The sequence below is a fragment of the Rhamphochromis sp. 'chilingali' genome (assembly GCF_963969265.1).
Source record: "Rhamphochromis sp. 'chilingali' genome assembly, chromosome: 14".
Classification (NCBI taxonomy): Eukaryota; Metazoa; Chordata; class Actinopteri; order Cichliformes; family Cichlidae; genus Rhamphochromis; species Rhamphochromis sp. 'chilingali'.
In genome coordinates this window covers 29865282-29882496 of record NC_137941.1, presented here as the reverse complement: position 1 = coordinate 29882496, position 17215 = coordinate 29865282, and the positions used below count along the sequence as shown (strand labels likewise).

At 39.1% G+C, this 17215-nt stretch overlaps 1 protein-coding gene across 1 annotated transcript; it reads right to left on the bottom strand.

The window, feature by feature from the left end:
- Positions 1-1715: 1715 nt before the first annotated feature.
- tgfbr2l (transforming growth factor beta receptor-like) lies at positions 1716-16231 on the bottom strand. The gene is made up of 9 exons (XM_080902544.1): positions 16085-16231; positions 9651-9807; positions 7450-7658; positions 6544-7292; positions 5011-5148; positions 4735-4876; positions 3469-3596; positions 3028-3177; positions 1716-2034 (listed from the first exon to the last, which is right to left on the bottom strand). Exons 1-9 carry the CDS (start codon positions 16137-16139, stop codon positions 1900-1902), a joined length of 1863 nt encoding a protein of 620 aa, XP_080758670.1. The 5' UTR covers positions 16140-16231; the 3' UTR covers positions 1716-1899.
- Positions 16232-17215: the final 984 nt, after the last annotated feature.

Genomic DNA, 17215 nt, shown 5'->3' with positions numbered 1-17215 from the left:
GAACTTACTTAACTTACTTCTGAATCATCACATTAAATTTTTGTTTTTTAGCCAGTAGTAAAATGGATTTCATCTTTACATTCACAGGTACACAACAACTTCTGCTGGCTAATGGGCATATTTTTTTTCAGTGTAAACAAATGTAGGCTAAAACAGAACATAGATAATTCAAACAAATAATCATTTTTATTTTTATTTTTATTTTATTTCATTTTTATCATATGGTGCATTATCTTTAGGTGGAATATCTTTTGTCAGATAGAAACAAGCTAGAAACATTGTTACTTAGCTTTGTATCCACCATAAAAATGGTTTTAAAAGTTTTAAAACTTTATTTTTTATAATGAACAATACTATATTGTTTTTCAACATATAGGTTTTTAGACACTAGATTGTCATTCAGGAGCTCAACTGCCATCCATCCCTCCTGAGGAGCCAGTGCACAGCTGGCTACTAAAGAGCAGCTCAGTCAGTGTGTGGACCCCTCTTAGTGAGCATTAGTGGTGTATTCAGCTTGTCTTAATGAAACTTTGTTTTCTTTGAGCTTCTAATGAGTAGCTGGTATCCACTAGTAGCAGAAGTGAACCTTTAATTTGGTTAACCATCTCCTTTGTCTTTCCTCGGTGTGTTTTAGTTTGTGGATGTCGTTTGTTTAGTTGAAATAGCGGTGTTGCCGACTTTTTGAGTTGACTCCTTTATTAATTTAAACTTAGTTTTTCACAATTTGTTCTGCTTGGCTTTTTCTTTTCCCTGTTATACCATTGTTATTCCACGTCCCGTAGCCTTACTCTCGGGTATATAACATGCTCATTAAGGCAAATGTCTGATCTAATCTAAATCTAATCAGCCAATCACACGGCAGGAACTCAATGCCTTCAAGTATACAGACAAGCATCAGAATGTGATTTTAGGTGACTTTGAATGTGGCATGCTTGGTGGTGCCAGACAGGCTGGTCTGAGTAATTCATAAACTGGTGATCTACTGGGATATTCCCACAGAGCCTCTCCAGGGCTCACAGAGAATGGTCTGAAAAATAAAAAATATCCAGTGTGAGGCAGTTCTTTAAGCCAAAAAGCCCGAGGTCAGAGGAGAAAGGCAAACCACTTCAAACTGATAGAAAGTTAACAGTAACTCAAGCAACCGCTTGTTACATCCAAGGTATGCAGAAGAGCATCTCTGAAAGCACAAGCAGATGGGTTCTAACAGCAAAAGACCACACCAGGTGCCACTCCTGTCAGCAAAGGACAGAAAACTGGGACTGCAATTTGCACAGGCTCACCAAAGTCAAGCACCAGATTGGAAAGAAGTTCCCTGGTCTGAGTCTCAATTTCTGCTGTGAAATTTAGTGTAATTAATGCAAATGCATGGCTCCATCCTCCCTTGTATCAATGGTTTAGGCTACTGCTGGTGGTGTAATGGTGTGTAGGTTATTTTTAAGCTGTCATGTCAACATGGACCAAAATCTCAGAGAAATGTTTCCAGCACCTCGGAGAATCTTATTTTAAATCCATATGAGGCCACTCAAACAGCAAAAAAGGGGTTCAAACCAGTGATAGCAAGATGTATAGAATTGAGTGGCAGATAAGTTTATATTATCAGCATTTATAGTAATGTCTTTCAGAGAAGTAATTGAAAAGAAGAAAATACACCAAGGGATGAAACTGTGTAGATGAAAAAAGTCAAATTTATTCTTTAAGATTTTTTTTATCAAACAAACATAAAACCAGGAAAAAGATTTTTCTCTCCTGTTTATTCATAAATGTAGGTTATAGTCACATGACCTACAGTAGTAGGTTATAGTATAGCAATGATAAGTCACATGTCACAGCCAGTATAAAAGAATAATACCGTGACAAAATGGAGACCAGCTCCAACAAATCAAATCTTTTTCAAACTGTTCAGCGATCAGCAACTGCCAGCAGATCTATGACTGATTCGGGTGTCACATCCTCAGCAAACGTTTGCGAAGAAGTAGGTCTGTCGTTTAAGGCACAGTCAGTCTTTGGTTCATTTCTGTCTCCTCTGGTCTTTTGCTGGAAACATCCAGGAAGCAACAAAGAGAAAACACACAAATTCGTAATAAACAAAATCCCTCTGTTGGGTGACAACGGCTGTGTTCGCACTGCCAGATCACTACACGACAAAGCAAAGGGGTAAAAATGGCACCAAGAGTGGGTGTGCTTGAAATATCTCAGAAAAGGTACAGTCTAAAAAACATGAAATTTGGGGCCATTCTTTTCTTTATGATTGTCTCTCTAGAAGTCAATATAAAATGGCAACAGTGCAGTCATGGGGTTGCTGGTATAGATTTTTTGCTTTACACAAGTTCAACCAAATTGCACAACAATGAATTATTCTTTGGTTCATATAAAGGTTTGTCATACTATATGTTGGACCATTTTGTTCTATTTATTTATATATTCTTGTGGGAAAACTTATTTTCTTCACATTTTATTTGAGAAAGATAACACTACCTAAAGATTCTCCAGACTATACGACTGTGAGTTTAAAAGTTTGTGTAAAATCCCTCTCCATGTTGAGATGTTCCAGTCTGCACCAGTGGTCCATTCCCATCTGTTGAGACTGAGCTAAACTTCCATCTGAGCAAACTGGGGCAATGTCTATGAAGTGGTCCACTCTTGCTAATATTGACTTTTTGAATATCCTTATTGTGGCAAATTAGATAATCCTAACTATCAGTCAAAAACTGCTTTAACTGTAACTGTGGTTTAGATTCTTGTCAGTTTTAGTGACTTAACAATTCATTCTCTATCAGTGTCTCATTGAAGATTAGCAGAAAAAAACACGTGTTTCTCCGACAATGCAAACACAGCGAACCATGAAGACTCGTTAGGGGGAAAACCAGTGTGAAGCAGTGAACCTCAGGCATGTCCTCCCTTTCAATCTGGAAGAAAAGAGATCTCCTCTCCTCGAGGAGACGGAGCATGAGGCGTCTCCAAGTCTATTTTTCTCTCTGCTTCATTCTCTTGCCAGAGTTTCACCTCGTCTTCTTACTCCTGACTTACTTCTTCCTCGTCTTCTTCGTCTCCCACCCTGTCGTCATCTTCCGCCTGCTCCAGGGCGCTGAAGCGCTCGACCACGCAGTGAGCCGTGAGCCTAGCCTCGGGGTCGTGATCCCAGCACTCAGTGATGGTGGAACAGAAGATGTTCATCCCCTAAAGAAGATCAGCGTTAGATCCAAAGGCTTCATTTGAAGACAGTGATGACTATAAGCTTGTAACAAGCAACTCTTACAATCTGATTTGGTCACGATTAGGCACATTTTGAATATCTTTGTAATTGATTTGTGAGTTTTTACACCCTGAAATAAACCATGTAAAAAATGAATTCCCTGGTATATGATTGGCTGAATTGTGAGTGGGCAGTTGACAGTGGCCATAAGCCTAAACTTTCAGTTTGTCTGTGTCTCTACATGATTTTTACTGCACTTTTACTTTTTTACTGACCTGGTGCTGCGTCCATGCTAGTGGGATGTCCGGACGTCCTCGGTCTCTCAACACCAGATCTCTCATGCTATCCACACAGGGCTGCTCACAAACCTTGGAGCCAAATGCTGGCTCATAGCTCTTTACCTCTGCAGCAATACACACACACACGCATGCACGTACACACACACACACGCACACACACACACACACACACGCACGCACACACACACACACACACACACACACACACACACACACACACACACACACACACATTTATCATAAACTTTTTTTTCTGCAATGGGAGTTGTCTGACCTGTAACTGAACTTGCAGCTGTTGTCACAGGGACTACCTTTAGTTCAGCTGCACCACTCCCCCCACACTTTGGAGCAAACTTCCAAGATCGAAATTTCAGTCTTCAACCGGAGGTCATGCTTAAATCAAGTTCCGGGGACAGTAGCCATCATTTCACTTTTATGCACACGTCAACACGCCGTTTTTGTGCTAAGCTCTAAAGAACAGTGAAGAGTGCAAAGAGGTTTTGGACACATGCAAAAAACTAAGAACATCTGTCCCACGTCACCTCTTTTTTTCTTTTTTTCCCTTTTTTTTTGATAAGACAGAGATCTAGTCTTTCCCCGTTTGAAAAAAACAGTGGAAAGCAAAGCAGAATTAAGCACTTTTACCCTACAGATTTAGAAAGATTACATGTCATTATATTTGTGTATCAAATTACATATGCTAACTATATCAACCACACAAGCTGTAGGCAAGGAAAGCACTTTGGGCCACGCAAGATCAGTTTTAAACAAAGAAAGTGCAGGAAGCAGGCTGAGCATTACAGCCAGGGGGTGCTATGCCGTGAAGCAACTGGAGAAAGTCAGAGACTTTGGTTTTGGTTCACTTCCAGTCAAAGCAAACATACAAACGGGCTCCAAAAACTAAACTAACTCCACCTCTTCATTCATAAAGGAAGTCTCCATGGGTTGGATATCAGTAAGTCAAAGGTTGCATACTGAATCTGTTTTGTTTTCTTTTACTTTTTTCCCTCCTTGTGGTAAGCACAGCAGAACACATTTAGTTTACTTCTGTGGTCATAGCCTCCTTTTGGACTCTGATTGATCACCTCCTTCTTTTTTTAACATAGGACTGCACAATGACTGGCATCACATCTTTGTATGGTCTTGGGCCTTAACCTAAACTGTGAAAAACATGGGGTGGCAGGTCCTCTCTATGAAGGATTTGTTCTCTTGATCTACAGAAACACAGAAAAGAACACATACCTCCAATTGCATTGCATCGAGAGGCCATCTCCCACAACACTAGAGCCATGGAATAAACATCCATCTGTTTAAAGGCCTCGAGATCCTCCAGGTTCACCCTGGACTCAAGGACCTCAGGAGCCATGTAGCGAGCTGTCCCCACCTAGACAGAATGATAAACTCTTTTTTTTGGTGCCATGCAAACAGCACATCAGACAGGTAGGCATAATAGTTTGGGTCATGGGTGTATTTAATAAAAATATTCAAACACAAACTGCACAGATATGCACAGATTACCTGTCCACTGTTGGCATAGTCATCAACTGTAAGGGACAGGTCCAGTCTTAAAGCCAGACCAAAGTCACACAGTGTGCACTCTTTCCTGCTCTTTACCAGGATGTTACTGCTCTTGAGGTCCCGATGGGCCACTGGTACCTACAAAAACAAGCAATGCTCAAAACAACAACTTCAGCAAGGAGCCAAAAACTGTGCCCAAAATCAATCCTAGAGATTCATATATATTCATATCAGATAGAGATAAATCTGTTTTGTGAAAATATTGCTGCTGTGGTATCTGTATCATGGTCCACATCCATACAATGAATCATGAGGCTTTGAGGTTTCAAACAATGCATGATTTCATTCACAATAGGCAGCATTGATTTAAAATATGCTGGTAGAGTTTTCTTGGCTAGCATTTGTCAATTTAAATGGCTTTGTCCAAATCTATGTGAACCTGGAGGAAACAGTAATTAAATTGCATTATATGCTTAGGCCTTGGTCTGACAAGGGCACCTTATCATCCTCTATGAGTTCAGTGAATTATGTGTTGTTAATTTACTGACATAGATACAGCAGTCTACTACCTGGCAATGCAAGAATATACACTTGTGTCCTTAAGTTTGGATATTAGGAAGAAGCTGTAGAGCAAAGATTGAAAAAAAGAGAAGAAGAAGCTAAAGAGCATAGGCCTTGTGTTTGGCTAACCAAGACGAAGTATACTTTTTACCGTTGTTTATCTGAGTTGTAAACAAATGATTTTAGCCACACTTCCCTTTGGCATAATAACCACTATAATCACCCTGAGTCATATATGTATCCAGTGTGGGTTAAGTGTACTGTGCGGTGGTCAGGACTAAGTTAGAAATCTGATCTGGCATTTCATGAATGACTGTAGGTGTGCGTATAGAGCCAAAGCTTCACTTAAGCAAGTCTAGTTTTAACCAGCTTCTTTGTAAATGCAATCTCTCAGCCAGCATTTGTTCCATTAAATCTGCTTTAGAAGTTAGTAAATGGCATTGAAACCTTTGTAATGTAAAAAGGGGGTAATTCATAAACATACAAAGCATACAAACATTTCATTGCTGGCGTTCAAATCCTTGAATAACTGCAACTTATTTAATCAAAGCCATGCAACTCAAAATTCATCCATGCAATGTACTAAAATCAAAGTTAATACTTGATGACTAATAATTAATTTGATTATTTTCAGGAGTTATATTTCTTTCTAGAACAATCATGCTCAATAATATCTTAAAGACCTTATAGCAACATATTATCCCAGACTGTGGGCTTACTTGTGGTTCCTATGGGAGATAGGGTCTTCAGCTTCGGTGTTTGATACCACTATTGTAGTTTAATTGTTAGTAAGTCGTTTAAAATTCTGGCTCATTCCCTTTCCCTTTGAAGCATCTTGAGACTACTGTTGTTATTATTTGGTGCTATACAAATGGAATTGAACTGAATCTAAACTTCATGGTGGATTCCCTTCAGCTCTTCGTTGGGACCATCAATAATAATAAATCTTAGAAGATAATAGGTTAAATTTACCTTTGGTAGCCCACTGAGTGTTGTGTCACTATGAAGGTGAGCTAATCCTTTAGCAATGCTGCCTGCCATGGCAACAAGTTCTTCCCAGCTCAATATGTTAGCTGTGAGGAAGTCCTGCAGATTTCCTAGGCTGTGATAGGCTAAAACCAGCCAGTAGGTGTGTGGGGTGTGGCCCGACAGGCCCCTTTCCTCAGCTGCTAGGAACTGAATCACATTATCGTGCTGTAGCTTGGGGTCAGCAAAGATGGAGCATTCATTTCTCCATGAGGCGTACTCCACATCCGGAAACACCTTCACCGCCACAGTTTCATAGCTATTAACTCCACCTTTTTCGCCCTGGAGCAGCCATCCCCTCCACACTTCGGCAAAGCGCCCCTTCCCCACGAGCACATCCAGTTTGATAGGTAGCAGTTCAGCTGGCTGGCCCTGCCAACTGGTCATACCGCTGATAGTGTCACTGTTAAGAGGTTGAACCTTGGTGTTCGACTCATCCTGTTCAGCATCAGTCACACCTCCTCCTCCACCTTCTCCCTGAGCACCCAGGCCCCCACATGGTAGATCCAAGGCCTGGTAAAGCTCAGGGGTGCGTTTAGTGGGCCAGTCAGGGCATACTGACGGAGCTGGTTTGTCAGGACGACGTATGCGGTAGAAATAGAAGGCAGCAATGGCAACTATGGCCACCAGAATAGGGGGCACCAAACTAACCACTACCACAGGGATCACATCCTTACTTTGGAGCGGTAAGAATCCTGCAGGAACAGAGGATTTTATCAGTTAACCACTGATTTAGCTACCTGTTCATTGTTTTATCTATTCATCCACCTAGCTGGATTTCATTATATTCACATATTTATCTTTTCATGCATTTATTCTTTCCCACACTCCCTCGTTCCTCCTTCTCTTCACCATTTGCTCCCTTGTCGAAGACAAGTTTGTCGTTACATTCATGTTCACCCTGACATCCACAGACCATCATGGAGTCATTTGCAGCCTGTGGGACCATACGACACTCCCTGGAAGTGAAGGTCTGCAGCAGGTCAGGACTGATACCATCCAGTGGCAGATTTGGGTGGTGACACATTGTGTACACTGTCATTGTGTTGTTTGCCTTCCTCCTGGAAGAGCAGACAAAAAAATTAGAAACATTAGAAAGTAATGCATGTGACTGGCTTTACTTAAACAGGAGTTTACATCCTGCTGATGTGAGAGAGATGAGACATCATCTTTCCAGCCTGACGCTCAGCAGATTTAGACTTCATGCCCACTTGGCTTGTGAACAGCCACGGATTGCATCACAAAGCTGAAGGTCAACACTGCTCTGTGCTCTGCCATTTATTACATTCATACATTTATCTTTGAAGCCATTTATACAGTCATCAAGACAGCACTGACTGAGGACAGTCACGAGACTAGCAAGGAGACTTGCAGACCAGCAACCTGTTGAGGATGTACCCAGTCCCTCTCACTATGGACTGGACAAGCAGAAGAAAGTGGATGGAAGTTCAGCCCTTCTATTACCCCTGCTGTTAAATATGTTAATGTGTAACTGTCCAAAAAGAAAATGCACCCCATCTTCCTCCACTTATCCAGTTCAGCCAGGGCTGGGGCGTTTTCCAGCTGGCAAAAGGTATAGTACACCCAGGATGAGTTGAGAGTTTGCTGCTGGGCTAATTCAGAGAGACAGACAATATTCAAACTAACATCGATGTACAACTTACAATCACCAGTTAACCTAATATACATGTCTTTGGACTGTGAAAGGAAGCTAGGAAACTACATGAGCACAGGGAGAACATACAGACTAACTCCTGGAATGTTAATTTGCATCTAAGCTAATTTTATTAAAGCTATTATACTATAACATTTTTTTCTTTTGAAAAACAATCATTTCAGAGAATCACTGATTTGTTTATTACACCCGATTTGGGCTTGTACAAGACCACAGCTACATGGTGATGTTCTCATGTCTTGTAGTTTTCTATAAACTAACGCTTGAAGAGGCCTGAGTCCAGGGTCTTTTTTACAATACAAGAGAATAATAGAATACTGGCTACTGGCTACTGCATTATTAATAATGTTAATAAAAGCAATCTCTAAGCTCATCCCAAAGTCTGCTCACAAGCCAGCTGTTCAACAATCTGTAGGGTTGTTTGTTTGTTGTTGCTTTTGACCATTTTTGGTAGTATTTTTTCATCTTCATCCAATAAACACATCAAAGAGTAAAGCAGAAAATAAAAGTACCTCAAACCTTCACTGAGCTACAGTACGTGAGTAAACAGAGTTTTGAATCTTTGCACCACTGATGCAAAGATGACACCAGTGAAGTGGAGTTCACACAAACACCGTGTTCCTGACAGAGAGTCTACAGACTGTGTATATTTGCCCTGAATAAACCAATTTTCTTCTCCTCTTTTCTTCTGTCAGTTCTCTATTGCTGGTTTCCTTCAGAGAGCTGGGAGGGTCAGGCTGGCTCACGTGCACAGGAAATGAGAGGGGGGGGGGGGGGGGGGTGTAGTGAGGGGATCACAGTGTAGGACTGCTATCCAAACAAAACTACCAATCAGCAAAAACTTTCCAGTCATGAAGAAAGCAGCAGCAGAAAGCTGGCGTGAAGTTTTGAAGCTACAGAGATTCTCTCTAATAGAAAAATTAACCAACAACTATGAAAAAGGCCAAACTGTGGTCACATGTTTTGTTTGCGTTCGTGCGTATGAGACTGTGTGTGTTTTCATTTAAGTCCAACAGTAGCACGCTGAGAGAAATCACTTCAGGATGTTTCATAATACTGATCGACACCATATTGAACCAGCTCGGCTGTACTGTTCTCTTATCTGCAGACTCATGGGACAGTGCTGAAGAATAACAATGTGGGCATGGTCATTTTATAGCATTTCTATGGATGTTAGAGGCTTCAGGATGTGCTGTATTAAACAAATAACAAAACAGTCAGCTAGAAAACATCAAACTGAGAAAGGTAAAAACTACCATGTGTCTATTTTCTCATGTAGTTACCTATATACAGGTTAGGTCATAGGCTCTGTAAGTTTCCCCACAGAAGACAGACAAAACAAATTATAGGAATATAAGTTACTCAAAAAGGGTCTCACCATATGGCCATGCAGATCTCTTCAGTGGTGTTGCAGAAAGAGCTCAAGTTGCAGTTGCTGGAGCATATGTTGCCTTCGCACACCGGCGTGGATACCTCACACCACCTGCATAAATTGAAGCTCAGGTGGCTTAAAGACTGGACATCAACTGGAAGACCTTCAGGGTAAGAAAAGGATGAATCAGAAATCAGCAGGAAAAATAACAACATGAGTCATTTCAGCCAACCCCAAAGCTCATCTGTAGCAGCCGTGGGAATTATGCTGCAGGACCAGAGGTTTATGGTTTAGTATAAACACATATAGTATGAAGTTGGTGTCGACAAACACAACGCTTTAACAAGATCCCTGTTTATTTCCTGTTTCCACTCCCATTCTGTTGTATAAAACACCGGCCCCAATCTTTCTTGCGCCACGGACCGGTTTAACGTCAAACAATATTTTCACGGACCGGCCTTTAAGGTGTCACGGATGAATACAACAAAATAAAATGATACGACCAAGACAAAAACTGTGGTATTTTGTAAATATAATAATAAACGCAAATTCACTGTGTAATTGTGTTACTTTATTAGCAGCGTCCTCCTGAAATGCGCCAATAACACTGAGAGTGACGTCGTCCTCTCTGTCCCTTAATGCTCTCTGGTCGCTATGGCAACGCGTAAACATTTATTTCAAAATAAGACACAACTACAACACGGGAAAAGACCCAGGGAGACCGAGTTAATGAGGAAAAATCTGAAAACCACAAATTTCACACCTGACCCTCAACTCTCGCGGCCCGGTACCAAACGACTCACGGACCGTTACCGGGGATTGAGGACCGCTGGTATAAAACGTTTTAGGCAGTGGAGTTAGTGATCTCATCCGGGTTTCACAATTTGAAAAAGGCACAAAAATGCTACTTATTCACTAAAGTATATCTTAGGATAAAAATTAAAACAGGCAGACCATTTTCAAACTGTTTATATGCTGGTGCTCCATGGATCACAAGGTGAATGGTGTCACTCATCTCTGGCCCGATGGATGTGACATTCAAATCAGTCCATGGGCCACAAATGTCATTTATATGCAATGCATGGCAGAGCTTTAACTTACATTTGTGCGCACACGTTTTGTTTTCACAAGTGTTCCTGAGCGTGTGTCTGATTTTAATGCTGTGCTGAAGCCTTTCAGTACTGGTTTCCAGCCTCATACCCTTCTCACAAGGGGATTTCATTGGATTATCCTTTAACGAGCTTTCCTTTAATTCTTCTAGATTTTATATATCATACATACAACTATTTGGCTGCACAGTTCCTCACACATTGCTTAACCTCCTCCCACCCTTACTTCTGAAACACTCTTTGATGCTAGTGTTACTCACCTGTTGGCAACAATTCCAATTATTTCTGGGATGTACCCTCTGTTTTCAAATCAAATCAAATCAACATTTCTGCATTTAACATGTTCAGTTAACAATCTGCATCAAATGACTAAGAGATCATTGCACTGTGCTTTTAATTCCTTTTTACACAGTGTTATGACTTTTATGGAAATGGATCAGTGTGGCACAGAGTAAAAAAGGTTTTACATGAAACATAAAAGACATATGTGACTTCTGTGTCAACCCCTGCCTGACTGGTAACCCAAAAATCCTACTTCATTAATAACATTGCGTACATATAGCATGACATTGCTTAGGTCACAGAGGAGATTAGCTTTGAGGCTTGTGATATGTGATAATATAATGACAGCTGAAAGTGTTGAGGGCAACAGACAGCTGTGTTCTCGGTTTTAGCTGGAGGTTCCAACATAGTAAAGTTCAAAACATCCTACTGCATCAGCTCTGCCACGTACAGAATTACATAAAGTGAATGTGACTTAGAGCAGGATATGGGTGTGTCCCTTTGGAGCTGAAAACTGTTAGCAAGCAGTCTCTCAAAGAAATAAGCAGACTTTATTTCTTTGTGTGCGGTTTTAGGCTTTGGTATTTGTACTATGTGGTTGTTGTGTATTTGTCTGTAGAGTAAGTGAATATCTTTACACTATGCTTGAGCTTGCATATGCGTGTGTTGCTCTGCCAGATTGCCATCCCACCCAGATGACACAGATATAATGGCCCAAGCAACAAACATGCTGTACTTATGATATCATGCATTCCCAGAAGAGTCAAAGTTTTAATGATGCTGCTGTGTAAAAACGTTCTGCTGAAGGTAAAAGTCATGTAAATGCAAAGTAGCCATTCTGCAGCGCAGTTTAATTCATATATATTGAGGTTCTGTCTTTATACCATCTACAAAGTAACTAAAGTAACAGAAGCAGTAAAAAATTATTAAGTAAAAAGTAGAGTGGAGTACAGGGTATGATATTTATAATTCAAGTGTGTAGTAACAACATAAAGTGGCATAAAATGGAAAGCTAAAATGGGTCCTCTCAACGACACAGGCATACACAAATAGAAATCCCAGTGTTGCATGGATATCTATGTAAACATGTACTCAATTACACACACAAACCCAACCACAATGCATTATAATTAGAAATGCTCTACACACACATACAGAGTAGTACACATAAACACACAGCAGTTCATTAACTCTGTAACACACAAATGCACATACAAATACACATACAAATACACGCGCACACACACACACACACACACACACACACACACACACACACACACAAAGGCGAAGCAGTTCCAGATGTTTCTTCCAAACTGGGCTGAAGACAAAGGAAGAAAGAGTTGGGATGTAAAAAGCTTGAATCAGCATCACAGGCTCTGCGTGTACTCAAATGTTTATCTTTGTAAGGGTCAGTACGAGTTTTAGAGACTGGGTATGTGGACATTTGTGGAAAGTTAGTAACTTTCAACTGGTCCCAATTTAGGGACCCGTCTTCAAAGGCTGTCTGCAGTTAATTTACTTTTTCAGATACAAAGTCTAACATCATACAAAAACTAAACCTATTACATGATGTTAACTTTAATAACATGTTAATAATACTATCATTGTAATATAAAATAAAAAACAAACTAATGTTATTAAGTAGGCTAGAGTATAGTTTGCTTTCAGGTCGAGTGCTACTACCACTTACTTGCACCATCATTCATTTATACTCATGCAGCTGTGACAGCATGGATACCTAAAAAGGCCATTTAAAATATCAGTAACCCTACAAAAACAAAGTAGAATAAGCACAACAAATATCACACAATATTAAACACACTCCCAAATATTTGAGAGGTAAATATCATGTTATTTAATGGTTAATTATAGTTTGGAGTAAAAATACATCAACATGTAAATGATGATGTATTATCATGTCATAATGTTACCCAGCAGTATCCAGCAGTTACAGGCAGCATCTGTTATAGCCGCAATACATAAATATATTAATGCATTTATAGCCATAATGCAAATAACTAATCATGCATGGTAAGTGCTTTTATTTTTGGTATTTAATTATGTAAAGCTTCGCATGTGTGATTTCACTGGTAACAGGACATTTACATGATTGAATTACTAAAGCAAAAGTTCTAAATACTTGTCCCACCCTCTGCAGCTATAATATGGTTGAGGTTAGGGTAGGTGGCCTGGACTGCATTAAGACCCTCAAGAGTTAGAAGTACACACATGTGAGTATATGTCTGTGTGTGTGTGTGTGTGTGTGTGTGTGTGTGTGTGTGTGTGTGTGTGTGTGTGTGTGTGTGTGTGTGTGTGTGTGTGTGTGTGTGTGTGTGTGTGTGTGTGTGTGCCTCCAGGAATAAATTGAAGCCAGAAGTGAGCTGCATCGAGAGCCAAGTTAGCATCCAACACTCCTCCCTCAAAGGCTCATGGGAAATGTGAGCGCTCCATGCTACTCGGAGGAGGAGGAGGCCCTCCCTATCACAACTCCAACTTTACTTAAGACACACACACAGATAGACACACACACACAAACAGGAGATTTAAGCTTATACACATATGCATGTTGCACTCATGTGCTACACGCGCAAAACAAACTGATTTTTATTTACATTATGTTGACAGAAAGGTCTGACATTTTGTAAAATACCTTCATTTGCATCCATGGTTAAATGTTCCAATTACTGATGCATTCAGCCGGCAGCTTGCTGGCTTATCTTAGTCCTAAGACTATAAACATAGAGACTTCAAGTTTGGCTCTGAGAAACTAGCCAGATAACAGACTGTTTTGTTGTTGCATTATTATGAAATTTTAAACTATCATTGTTTACAGATTTGCAAAGTATTTATGCTACATAATTTACCATCTAATTTTTCTCTTAATTAATGTGAGTAAACACACAAGCAGGAGTCCCACAGGATTGTGTTGAAGCCAGTAGCCATTAATGTTTGTTTTGAATTTAATGATGAATTTGAGTGAGGCGACATAAATACTTAGTAGAATATTAGTAGACGAGTAGTTTCCAGAGTTGGGAGTTTCTGGTGTTCTCATCTTCAAAACATTATTTAAGAGAAAAATTACAATGAACGACTACAACAGAGACTCATATAAACGAATTAAATCATGCACATCAGCTTGTAAGTCAGTATTGTTTTATGCTTGCTTCCAACTGAATTAAAGATCTACTTTAAGTTGCTCCAACCTGCCTCATATGCCTGGATTTTTTTTTTTTTATCGCTATTGTTTGGTCATAATCTTTACCTTTTCCTTTTTGTTATTAATCCCTTCCATGATTGGGGACTAGTACTGCTCATGTTCTTTATTTCCATCATTGAATTAAAATTTAAAGAAACATACCAACGGGTTCAATACTACATTTCAGCATTTTGCACTTTTCACACAGGCAGTAAATCTGGATGCAAACAAAAGCTCCTCAAATGTGAGTAAAATCATAAAACAATTTTTTTTAAAAACAACCTCATGCTGTATGAGAGACTGGAACAATGAAAAGTTGATATTTATGCATGGATGGTGCTCTGAGACATCTTTGAGATGCTGTATTTGTCACTATGTGCAGTAAATCAGACTGAAGTGACAGGATATTTGTATTTGACACAACAGCCTTTTTTGTTTTTTACTCTGATGACTTAGACAGCTTTTTGTGGAGCATGTTGTCAGATGCAGTTTAACATTCTGTCTGTATGTGATTTGAATTATTTTGTGCACAAAAGAAACAAAAGTCTGTAAATCCCCACATAAGTGGATTCTTTTCAGCACTCCCTTTGTACTGTTGTTCGTTTGGGAATTTATCTTTTTGAAATATGTATTCTGTTCAATTTCTTCTGTAAGTACAAGAAAAGTGTCCAAAAGCATTAACACACTCTTTCTTTTAGTGCCAGTCTGTGTCTTCTCCAATGTCTTAAACAGCGCCAAGATGTGACTGTGTGTGTAGCCATTCATGAGGACTTTCAGATACACTCACTCTTTGTTAGATATGAGATAATAAGCTGCCCTTTAACAGGAACTGCATGCATAATGACCATGGTGGAAAGCACATTTACTCAAGAAGAGAATCCATTTCTGCATTTTGAAGGCAGTTACTGTCTGTTTTACTGCATGTTTTGCTATAGATTGAACCATGTCTAACAAGAAATATAATATATACAAGACTAAAGCTGAAATGGAATTTGATTGTTGATAGAAAAGATATCTTTTTCGATAACTGCCAAAACAAAAATGCTGACCATTTCATGCTTTTCTTTTGAAATATTTTAACAACTTATTTCGCCTTTTTTGAAGTTTGAATTATTGATATTATGACTTAGAAAACCAGGAAGTCAAGCGAACTGATTTGTTGAGAAACGTATTTGAATATGAAATGGTGCAGACATTATTTAGAATCCCACATGAAATAAATCAAATCCACTCCAACCAGCAAGAGTAAAATAGTGTAAAACACAATGTTCAGGAGTACATAACATCTGTAATATTCACATGGGTCATATCTTTGTACTGAGTACATTTAAATGAATATGTTTAAATTAAGACTATGTTTTAGACTACGTTTTACTTAGGTAACATTTTTCATTCAGGACTTTTAGAGTATCAGAGAGAGATTAAAAGAGAATAAACAGGAAAATGCTGCTGAGACTTTAATGGCTCAGGATCCATGGTTTGAATCAGAAGACAGTCACATTTAGCATCTTATCTGCTGATGGAGCTGATAATATTTGTGGACTGCTGACAATACACAAAGCTGATAAACTAAATTACATGAATGATATTTGTGTACTTCTCTGTTGACACTGCAACTAAGCTACATGAATCTGATACCTTCGTTGCAACTTTTATTGCTACATGAATCTTCCACTCTCACTTGATAACACATGAGTATTTCTTCATGTGCTGTATAGTCATTCAACCAAGATAACGGATCTGAGTAGCTTTTCCAAAACAAAACGTCCCTCCTCTCTGTCATGCCCTCCTCTCGGCCCTCCAGCTCCGAGGAAAAGAGAGAAACAGCCCAGAAATCAGGCAGCACTCACAGGCAGTCAGGAGGACGAGGATCCCGGTCCAAATCGTCCAGCACTGAGCCATCATCTTCCGGCAAAGTAAGTCGATGAAACTCAGGGGACCCCGGTCAGTCGGTGTGTTGGTGCTTCGGTCTTCAGCCCCCGGTGTCAGCGGAGAGCCTCTCATGTACGCAGAGAAAGAGAGAGGGAGCCCAGATGTTTTTCATCCAGATGTGGGCTGGCCCCGCCCCCTTCTACTGCCTCTGTTTCTGTGTCTCATTTCTCCACATGTGACACACAGCGGTGGAAACAGTATTCACTCAGTGTAAAAGTACTCCATTACAGCAAAGTCCTGCTTTCAAAAAAATCCGCAAACAAAAATCATCGTAAATACTTTTTGAAAACGTATTTTAAAAACAAACAATTAAAGCAGATGCCCTTTTTATGACTTTACATCACTTTTTCATTAAGAATTTCTTTCCTTGTAATTTCTTTAAAAAATTACAAAAAAAAAACATAGTGTCATCGTGTGTTTATTATTTGTACTCATTTGCAGTTAGGTCCATGAGCATTTAAACAATGGTAAATTTTTGGGTAATTATTTTCAACAGTTTAATTTTGAAAACAGGAAATGTTGTTTTTATTGCTCTTTTATGTTATTATTATTACTGTTTTGTTATTACTGCATTCATTATAATTAATTATAATTTAATTTAATATTTCGCATTTATCTTATTGTTACAGAAGGAAAATAAATGGGCATCAAAGAAAATGATTTGATATTGTTCATGATATAATTTTACACTTTACATATTTAAAAGCAGGAAAAATCCAAACGTATCAGTCCTGTTTTGACAGCCTGTTAAATGCAGTGAGATTACTTACTTAATTCAAATTCTTGGCCAAACAGCACCAAGAATGTTTATGAAACTATTTTTCTAGTCTTTTTTTAATAGAGCAAAATCAAACTTTCATTGTAATGCATTTATTATGTTGCATGATTTTTTTCTTAGTCTCAGAAAATATATTCTAGGTAAGTTCTGTATATTATAATACATTTTATTTATTTACTTTTTACCATTGTTCATCCTTGTCCATTTTTTTCATTTTTTTATTATCTCAGTTTAGAGTTTTAAAAGTTTCTTCACAGAACTTTGCATTTCT